Source organism: Musa acuminata, chromosome BXJ3-4 (genome assembly GCF_036884655.1).
Source record: "Musa acuminata AAA Group cultivar baxijiao chromosome BXJ3-4, Cavendish_Baxijiao_AAA, whole genome shotgun sequence".
Classification (NCBI taxonomy): Eukaryota; Viridiplantae; Streptophyta; class Magnoliopsida; order Zingiberales; family Musaceae; genus Musa; species Musa acuminata.
The window spans coordinates 38,211,219-38,220,969 of NC_088352.1; the positions used below are offsets into that span (position 1 = coordinate 38,211,219).

The 9,751-nt window shown below is 34.0% G+C and overlaps 2 protein-coding genes across 3 annotated transcripts; both read left to right on the forward strand.

Annotated features, from left to right (window-relative positions):
• The first annotated feature begins 22 nt into the window (after window positions 1–22).
• LOC135634768 (PLASMODESMATA CALLOSE-BINDING PROTEIN 3-like) lies at window positions 23–2,245 on the forward strand. The gene is made up of 4 exons (XM_065145334.1): window positions 23–181; window positions 906–1,145; window positions 1,246–1,279; window positions 1,719–2,245. The coding sequence occupies exons 1-4, from the start codon at window positions 127–129 to the stop codon at window positions 1,966–1,968; spliced, it is 579 nt and encodes a 192-aa protein (XP_065001406.1). The 5' UTR covers window positions 23–126; the 3' UTR covers window positions 1,969–2,245.
• Window positions 2,246–5,025: 2,780 nt separating this feature from the next.
• On the forward strand, window positions 5,026–9,326 carry LOC135581829 (DNA-directed RNA polymerase II subunit RPB7). 2 transcript variants are annotated; one of them, XM_065146624.1, is made up of 6 exons: window positions 5,026–5,225; window positions 5,364–5,529; window positions 5,703–5,801; window positions 5,974–6,039; window positions 8,430–8,498; window positions 9,038–9,326. In XM_065146624.1, exons 1-6 carry the CDS (start codon window positions 5,110–5,112, stop codon window positions 9,101–9,103), a joined length of 582 nt encoding a protein of 193 aa, XP_065002696.1. In that variant the 5' UTR covers window positions 5,026–5,109; the 3' UTR covers window positions 9,104–9,326. The 2 variants fall into 2 exon arrangements, with proteins under 2 accessions (XP_065002696.1, XP_065002697.1); XM_065146625.1 differs by having other exon boundaries at window positions 5,030–5,225; window positions 5,703–5,753.
• Window positions 9,327–9,751: the final 425 nt, after the last annotated feature.

Consider the following 9,751-nt stretch of genomic DNA (forward strand, 5'->3'; position numbering starts at 1 on the left):
GAAGAGATAAATATTTCCTTGCCACCATCACAAGTGTTTCTGTCTGACACTTGTTCTCACTGGACTCTGAGGAGCTCTTAAACTCATTGCTTTTATGCAGTTCCTTTGCTTTCTACCTCTACAGTCATGGCTGCTGCTTTCCTGCTCCTCACACTCGCTCTCGCATTGTTTGGTGGTTCAGGTAAGCTGTAGGATACTGCCTCATTGTTTTCTTTTTCCTCCTTGTTTTGGTTGGTTTTCCAAGTTTAGGATCACATATGAACGGCAGAAAAATGGCTTTGGCATGGGGTTTTTCCTTCACTATTCTCTTCTTTCTTTCTTTCTTTTTTCGTTAGTTTCCCAAGTTTATGATCTCACATGAATGAGAGAATGATGGTTTTCTTCCCTTTTTTTTCATTACATCAACTAAATGGTTAAGGTTGTCTACCCATTACTTGCAGATGTTTTTTTTTTCTTTTGATTAGTTTTCCATGTTTAAAATCACAAATGAATGACAGAAAAATGGTTTTGTCAGGGTCTTCTACCTCATTATTTTCTTCTTTCTTTTTCTTTTTGTCAGTTTTCTAAGCTTATGATCTCACATGTATGACAGTATGATGTCCATTAAATGTCCATTTTCTTCTGATGCTTCCTTCAAGAACACATTTATGACAAATTTCCTCAAGGGATAAGTCACTTCTTCAAGAACTCCTTTCTTCTCTCATTACATGATAAGACTAGTACATAGAACAACAATTTGGTGCTTTTACAGACACTAAGGACTCCAATACTGGAGAACATTTCGACTTGTTACTCTTCTTTTCTCCTTTGTTGCGCGTACTGGAGAACAATTTGCCCCTTTAATCATCTGCTACCTTGTACATGAACTGAAATCTTGTTTCCTTCTTTTTAATTTCTTGTGGAAGATGCTGCTTGGTGTGTTTGCCGGTCTGATGTGAGCACATCTGCTCTGCAAAAGTCACTGGACTATGCTTGTGGAGCTGGGGCTGACTGCTCTCCTGTCCTACAAAATGGGGCATGCTACAACCCCAACACGGTGCTTGCTCATTGCTCTTATGCTGTGAATAGCTATTACCAGAGGAAGGGTCAGGCCCAAGGATCCTGTGACTTCGCTGCCGCTGCAACACTTACCTCCACAGATCCAGGTGATCGAAGCCTCCTCTATTACACACACTGTTTACATTACTTTTGCCACTCGAAGAGGCCATTTAAGAGGAGCAACTCACATTCTCTTCCATGTTGTAGGGGGGAATGGCTGCACATATCCTGCAACTCCCAGGTACTTCCCCTTGAGCTTGTACAAAACATTGCTGTTATTTTCTTAAGGATCTTTAAGTCCTGCTTTGAATGAAGATATGGAATGAACCTTTGGAGGAGTCAAAAAGGTTTTGCTTTCCTGCCATTCTCAGCTTTTCTTTCATCCATCCCAAGGGAATAGTGTGATCTTTGTCCTTTTCAGCTTCCTGAATCCTCTCCCCCATACAAAGAATCTAATTCATCGCACTCTTCTTTCGTTTGATTTGCCAACCTTCTTCTCCTTGAAGGTAGCTCACCTTCCTGGTCCTGCATCTTTTAATGCCTGATCATCCATGAGTTATATGGGGGACAAGTGAACAGAAGAAGTGCCATCTCAATACAACAAAGATTGTTTTTTCCTTCTTGTTTAAGTTGTTGTGATCAAGACATTGTTTCTCTTCCACTCTTTTGTCCTGCACCAGTGCTGCAGGAACTTCGAGCACCCCAACAAGTACAAGCAGCACTCCAACAAGCACAAGCACCACAACTCCTACAACCTTCACCCCAAACACAGGCACAACAGGGAGCACTGGAGGTGTGCTGGGAGGACTGGGCCCATCAGGAACAACCAGCACCTTGGATGGGAGCCATGGAGGGATGCTTATGAGGGCAGAACTGTCCTCTTTCCTCTCAGCTCTCCTGCTGTCCTCCTTGATTCTGGTGAGTATGTGAGTCCACATATCTAAGCTGTCAGGGATCAGATCTTTTGAGAAAGTGGTAGTCCATGTGCATTTACCTAGAGACACTCCCCCCACTAGTTATTGCTGCTTAGTGGCTGCAAAGGGGGGTTTGGTTCCTTTTTTATTTCTTTTGGGGGGTGCATGCTTTCTTTATGTATTTCTTCATAGACTCTTGTCCTTGTCTCTCTCTGTCTCTTGTGCAATGCAAGGAGACAGTGAGATTTATTAAATACTTTAGATGAGGTTATCATATCCTTCTTTTAGGTTAATGTGCTACCACTTTATTTTATTTGAATGGTTGGTATAATTGTTTTTGATTCATGTGGGTTGTGTCTGCATGGAGTTCCTCCTGACTTCTGTGCACTTTCTTAATGGTCACAGGAGCTTTCTTACCTGGAGAATTTGTCTTGAAAGTTAAATTTATATCAAACATAAACCCAAGAAAACACATTTCAGCATGCGGATTTTAGGCTAGAAGGAAACTTACATGCAAAGACTAACATTTTCAAATAGAATCCTTATAACTTGATTAAGATTGTTTCAAAATGTTTTAAGTTGGTAATAGTACATTTACCTAACTATAATCATTAATTTAAAAGTTGAGATTAAGCTTACTAGATGTAAGTATAAAAAATATAATTATATTTTTATTATATAAAAAATTTAATGTCAAAAATTGAAATCAAATAACGATAGATCAGGATTAGGATTGTATCTCATTCTATCATCTAATCTGTAAATGTATTATTGTCGAATCCAAAAGTTACGATGATATTGATTTATAAAGAAAACTATACTCATTTTTTTTCTTTTTATCATTTATATAATCATTATAAACGATTAATAAGAACTAAAGTGAGAGTAGAGAAAATATGCAATCTCTTAATGTAATATAACATCACTCGATGAGTCCCTAGGAGAGTTTGTCTATTCATATGCGATAGCAAATGATTTAGGATAAGTAATTAGGAGAGTTCTTCGTATCAACATTATCTCCTAAGAAATCTTATTATAAGTGGACTTTTTTTTATTTTAGTCGATAACCGTATTTAAGTGGATTTATAATAGATCTTATCTAATTAAACATGATCACAAAATCTAATATTCTCTTATTTGATCTTGGTAAGACATAAAAGAATATAAAATTAAAACAAATAAAATCAAGGGTTATTTAAAAATAATTTTATGGATTATGAATTTTTTTTTTAAATTTTATATATGCATATAAATTTTATAAAATAGACTTATAAGACTAATGAATATAATAATATCATATTAAATCTAATTACCAATGTGAGTCATAGCAGTCAGCAATGTTAGGATTTATTTTATATGTCATCAATGTTATGTTTTAACTCCTATAATTTGCTATTATATTTTTTTTACAAAGATCATGCAACGCTCGATTGTATCAGCTGTCAAATGTCAACCACCCTTAGCTAATTAGATTTTTTTTTTTTGAGTTTACATATGATGCTACAACTATGAAGGTTGCCCAAACAAGATATGGCACAGCACCTGCACTATCAAAACTTGCTAGTGTTCGTCTTATTGTGCATATCTCAATCTTTTAGAATTAAAAATTAAGAAAGAGAAAAAAAGTATTGTTAGAACAACTAAATTAAATATTTTATTTTCATAAATATAAATATCTTAAATTGAAAGTATAAAGATCGAAATATTGAAAGATAATTAATTACAAGGGATAATATGTAATTAGCCTATAGTACTATTACATCCTACAATATGTCTAAAAATTAATTTGCGTATAAAGATATTATTTCTATGACCGAAATCTTTAATAATTGCGTTACATATTATTTCTACAATGTTTTCCTTATCTGAAAACCTTCAAAATTTTCAGTATGCATATGTCATAGCTAAAAACTTGATCTAATCATGATCAAGTAGTAAACTGGCAGTGACGTATGTATGACATTCGTCAAAATGATACACGGGTGTACATTGATGAGTTCCCTCTTGAGTTCAAAGTTTCTTTTGATGCTTGATGAAATGATACATGTGCAGTCTTTGAGCACTGAAAAATTGATTCATTTGATGATGAAGATGGAAAGTACCAGAAAATTTGCAGAGCCAAAGGAGATATTGTTTTTGATTAATCGAGACTCTACTCATTGAATCAGCCAATATTTACAATGTTGGAGATGTAGGAAAAGCTTGTTAGGCATAAAATATATAAGGGGATATATATTTTTTTAAAATATAATTTTTACAGGAAGAAAAATATATGAAACAGTCATCTTTTGTGCTCAAATCGAAGTGACATAAGAGACATAAAATATTAATTAGTTCATTTGACTAAATCTGTAAGGTTTTTTTTTATAAAAATTAAACTTATCATTACATCTTTTATTAGAAAGTGAAACATATCACTTACTTTGTCTCTAATGTTTCTTTTACTATCAATAAATTATACATAAAATAATATTTTTTTTAAATTAAATTAAAACTTTGAATCTTTGTTTATAATTTATAACAAATTCTTCTTAGATTTTCTTCCATCCTTTTTGGCACAACTAATATTAATTAGTTCGATCTGTCTTACCTATAAACCTCTTCAGTATATACTCACATCATTATAAATGATTATTATTTATTTTGTTTTTTTAATTAAAACTTAATTATTTATAAACAAAGTTATTATATATATTTCTTTCATATATCAATATTTTTATCTCAGTAATATAAACTTTTTATATCTATAATATTTTAATCCAATCAATTTAATTCCTACCTACAATTTGTATACATTATATAATTAAGTCTTAAAAAAAAAAGTCACTATGATGTGGTGATATATCCCTGTTGGAAATATCTGTGCAAATACAATAAATATATGGTTGAGGGATCAGAGTACAAATATGATATATGAAGGAAATTAAACGAATATATCCCTGTTGAAGGGGGTTACAATACAATTCAGAAAGTATAGAGGCTTATTTGTAAATAATGTAATGTAAGATAGGAAACATCAGTTAAAGGGGTTACACTATAAATATGGCACGCTAAAGGTATCTATATGTAAAAATCTATCCTTACATCCCCTTCCCCATCGGTTGCAAGCCCTAATTTGGAGAACGTGAGAGAGAGAGAGTGAGAGAGAGAGAGAGAGATGTTCTTCCACATAACTTTGGAGCGCAACATGCAGCTCCACCCACGTCACTTCGGTCCCCACCTCCGCGACAAGCTCGTCGCCAAGCTTATGAAGGACGTCGAGGGCACCTGCAGGTATGCAAATCTTGCTGAGACTGATCGAAAGATCCTTCCGTTGTGAGCTCTTCCCGAGAATTAAACCTTTGGATCTATCTATCCATCTAAACCCTGCGGTAGCGTTTGTTATAGCTGACGTTGTTGTTGTGGGGGTAGTGGGCGGCACGGGTTCGTGGTGGCCATCACGGGGGTGGAGGACATCGGGAAGGGGCTCATCCGCGAGGGCACCGGCTTCGTCACCTTCCCCGTCAAGTATCAGGCCGTGGTCTTCCGCCCGTTCAAGGGCGAGATCCTTGAGGCCGTCGTCACCATGGTCAACAAGGTATGATTCTTCCCTCCTTTTCATAAAAAAATGGACCTTTTTTTTTTCCTCCTTCAATCCCATCAAGTGGTGTTGCCTATGTTGTTCGTTTATTGTAGAAAGAATATGATGCCCACTTTGTGTTTGTTTTTATGCCTGACGATGTTCTGTTTCTTTGGTGGGACTGCATGCAGATGGGTTTCTTTGCCGAAGCAGGGCCTGTCCAGATCTTCGTATCGAATCATGTGTGTGGAATTAAGAACGCCTATCAGTATAAATCATGTAGTTGTTCAGTTAATGTTCTTCAACAATGTTATGGGTTGTTACTGCCCTCGTTCTTCTTCATAGAGTTCCATGTTCCTTGGAGCCTATTGTTTTCACTTGTATTACAAATTTATTGCCATCTCAGTGCATGATCTTTTTATTTTTATACATATCTGATTATTGTTTCTTTATATTTTCCAGTTGATCCCAGATGATATGGAGTTCCAGTCTGGAGATATGCCAAATTACACAACATCTGATGGATCTGTATGTTGCCTTCAACTCTTCGCTCTATATTGTCTGTGTAAATTTTTGGAGTTATATTTGAGCATAATATAGTAGTATATCATTCTCAAATATCATTGTGATTTGTAATGTTTGATTAGTCTGATGACTGTTTTGCGTAGTCTACCATTATCATGCCACCAATTATAAACTCAATTGTTTTTGAGCTGCATATGCAATTTGTTTCCAATCATAATGTAGAGGCTTGAAGCTACTTAATTCGTAGATAAGCCGATTACTCGAAAATGGCATCCTGGTTTGGCTTTTAGAGATTGACTAAGAGAACAGTTTGGCTGGTGAAGACAAATTGGAAGTTTGCTTTTAAGCACACTGGTCTGTTTTTATTTTTTCAAAGTGTGTTTGATACTCTTAGTTAGTGCACAAATACAATGATTTACGTTGTTGATTTCAATTTAGATTTCTGCAAATAGGTCGCAATCTTCCAAAGTTATGTTGGACCCATAAGCATGGGTTTCCAACTGAGAAGCATAGATCCTACCAAGCATGTCGTACCGATTCAGCTTACTGATATGGGTCTTGTAATAGGCCAAGCTTATGCTTACACTCTTAGATATGAGTCTGGTAATTCGTCTCTAAGAGTTAATTTAAAATAGCAAGTTTTGTTGCAACAAATGATGTTATAAGCAAGTAGTTCCAATCAAGTAGTTGCTTTATATATGTAAAGCAAAATGTCTTCATTTTGTCACTGAGCATAGGGTCTTAACCATTTAGGGTCATCTCCTTTTTATAATGAAACAAATAAAATAAATTGGGTAAGTATATATGCAAGTTCTTTTTTGGAGGCCTCTTTTGTTCATTGCTTTATAAATTGTAGGAATCAATTGTTCCATATGATAATGGATGAACTTATTAGTTATTTACACGAGAGACCTCTCTGGTGTTTGTTATTTGCTTATGATATTGTCTTAGTTGATGAGAGTCTAAGTGGAATTAATTGTAAACTTGAGCTATGGAGGCAATCCTTAGAAACTAAAGGTTTTAGAGTAAGTATGAATAAGATTGAATATATGAGATATAATTTTAGTAATTCTAAGAATAAACATAAGAATATAGTTAAATTAGATAGACAAGAGGTTCTTATAAATGAAAGGTTTGGGTATTTTGGATCAATTATTCAACAAGATGAAGAGATCAATGAAAATATTATTTATAGAGTGAAAACAAGATGGTTAAAATAGCGATGAGTATTAGGAGTCTTGTGTGACCATCGGGTATCTTTGAAATTAAAAGAAAAATTTTATAAGACAATTGTGAGACCAACAATGCTTTATAGATATGAGTGTTGGATAGTTAAGAAATAACATATACAAAAGTTTATGTTGCCGAGATGAAAAAGTTGAGATGAATGTATGAAGTTACTGGGAAATATAGAAAAAGAAATACTTTTATTCGTGAACAATAAGGTATCATTTCGATACAGGACAAGATGAGAGAAAATCGCTTACGATAGTATGGGCATGTGCTTAGGAGACCCCCAGATGCGGTAATCAAAAGAGGTAAAATGATTAATATTAATGGTATAGGAAAAAATAGAAGATGACCTAAAAAGACTTTAGTAGATTATATAAATAAAGACTTAAGTATTTTAAACTTAACTAAATATATAACTTTTTACAGATCTTAATGGTGGCAAAAGATTATGTCGTCGAACCCAAATAGTTAGGACTTACGGCTTTGTTGTTGTTGTTGCTGTAATCAATTATTCCATGTTTGTGAGTATTATTTATATAATGAATTAGGGCCTATTTTGGATTCTTTTAATTTTCTGTCTTTGTAGGGACAAAAAGAACTGATAGATGAGGAATGGAATTTTTGGTTTTGTGTAAACATTTATATTCTTAAAAATTACAAAGAAAAAAAAAAACAGAATAAATACTAGGTTTGCGACAACCAAAATTGTAACGTTGATGTTCCTAGTCCTCTTTCCCATAGATAACCCCCTGTTCTTCATTCTAAGAAATGACAATCAAGTGACCACCAAACTTGTCTAGTATAAAAGTCCATATAAAAACACAAGTAAATTTTAATTTCTTTAACCTGAGAAACAGAAACATTGCAAGGGTCTGCACTGTAACTGATGATTGAAGCAAATTGGGTCTCCTGAATTTTACATGTAAATGTTACTCGGTGCTTTGCTTCTAAGTTGTTGAGACAACATTTTGCGTTAGTGCAAGAAATCCTTTGTTGTCGCTCTGTTCATAATTTTGACATGATGATCAAGTCATTCTAGCTGAAATGCGTCTCAGTTAAATTGCTTTCTTGTTCTGCTCTTGAGGGTAAGAAGGTACTAAAACGATAGCACTGTGATTCTCTAAACTTCTATTTTGATTTGTCATTTTGATGCATTTCAGGTCAAAATTCAGAAAGACAGCGAGGTTCGATTAAAGATTATTGGGACTCGTGTTGATGCCACAGAAATTGTACGTCTTCTTTTATATTCTACTTGTATACATTGATTTTGTTAATAGCAAATGTACCCGAAGGTTGTTATGTTCAAAATTAACACAACATTGTTAACTTATGTGGGTGAGAAATCAAGTTAATGAAAGTTAAAGAATAACTAGGATGATCTCCTTTTCTGGTGATGGCAGCGTAAGAACTTTCGTCAAGGGCATTATGATAAAATATTATTTTTTTTTCTAATGGTCGTAACATTATCTCTATTCACTCTTGATAAGAACTTTCGACAAACTTTGGCATATTTGACTATTCCTTTCATAAACATTGCAACCAATTTTATTTTGCTTGTAACTTGCTTCAACTTGCTGTGGCCTTGTGCATAAACTTTCTATGCACTGGAGTATAACGGTTTGGTATATGCATGTATCTTTGAAATTTCTATTATACAGTATGCTGGTGTATATATATGTAAATGTCTCCTCACTACCTTTCCTTCTTTATTAACCAATAATTATTGGTCTGATTTGCTATTCTCTAATATAATCTTCTTACCTCGCAGTTTTGCATTGGCACCATAAAAGATGATTTCTTGGGTGTCATCAATGATCCTGGTGCTTCTGCTTAATCAGCCATCGTTAGGTTCCCCCACTTTTGCAACTGCTATGATGTGGTGCCGGATGAATTTTTCTGTTGTTAGATTATAACTTATGTGAAAACTTGGTCGAATATGTGGCATAATTGTGGAGTTTTGCTACTTTTAGTTGGCTAGGATATGCTACATTAATTTTTGTGTATATGGAGCTTCAACCTTCCTAATTTTCCACAGTGCTGACATTTTGCAACTTGAATTAACGAGTATCTAATTATTTTTTTGCTGAATTAGCAAAATGAATCCAGGACATGTCAAGTTGGAACCTGAACTGTCGGATGTATTTTTATGCAATCAAAATTATGACAGTCATATTTTGTTCCATCCTGTTCTGATTTCTTCAGCTGAGGTTTAAAGTCCTTTTTCTTTCAAAGAAAATCTCTATGATGGTTAAAAACAATCATAAAGATAATTATAATTAAGGTTATGTGGAATTTTAGCATATTGGAATAGATGATATACTCAAATCAAGCAAAGAATAATAAAGAGGGAAGAATCTGCTATGACGTTTCGACTAATATGTTTTTAATTTTAAGAGTTTTTTAAGTTATAAAAAACTCCATTTTAATTTGTTTAATGAACTTGGAAAATGTTAATTGATTTATATTTTCCCAAGTAAATAAA

What these genes read in the sequence shown, in the direction of transcription:
- LOC135634768 (XM_065145334.1), top strand. Translation starts at nt 127, where the DNA reads ATGGCTGCTGCTTTCCTGCTCCTCACACTCGCTCTCGCATTGTTTGGT. An exon ending in CGCATTGTTTGGTGGTTCAG is followed by an intron (nt 182 to 905) that starts GTAAGCTGTAGG and finishes TTCTTGTGGAAG; the next exon opens with ATGCTGCTTGGTGTGTTTGC. An exon ending in ACATATCCTGCAACTCCCAG is followed by an intron (nt 1,280 to 1,718) that starts GTACTTCCCCTT and finishes GTCCTGCACCAG; the next exon opens with TGCTGCAGGAACTTCGAGCA.
- LOC135581829 (XM_065146624.1), top strand. Translation starts at nt 5,110, where the DNA reads ATGTTCTTCCACATAACTTTGGAGCGCAACATGCAGCTCCACCCACGT. An exon ending in TCGTCACCATGGTCAACAAG is followed by an intron (nt 5,530 to 5,702) that starts GTATGATTCTTC and finishes GACTGCATGCAG; the next exon opens with ATGGGTTTCTTTGCCGAAGC. An exon ending in GTGTTGATGCCACAGAAATT is followed by an intron (nt 8,499 to 9,037) that starts GTACGTCTTCTT and finishes CTTACCTCGCAG; the next exon opens with TTTTGCATTGGCACCATAAA.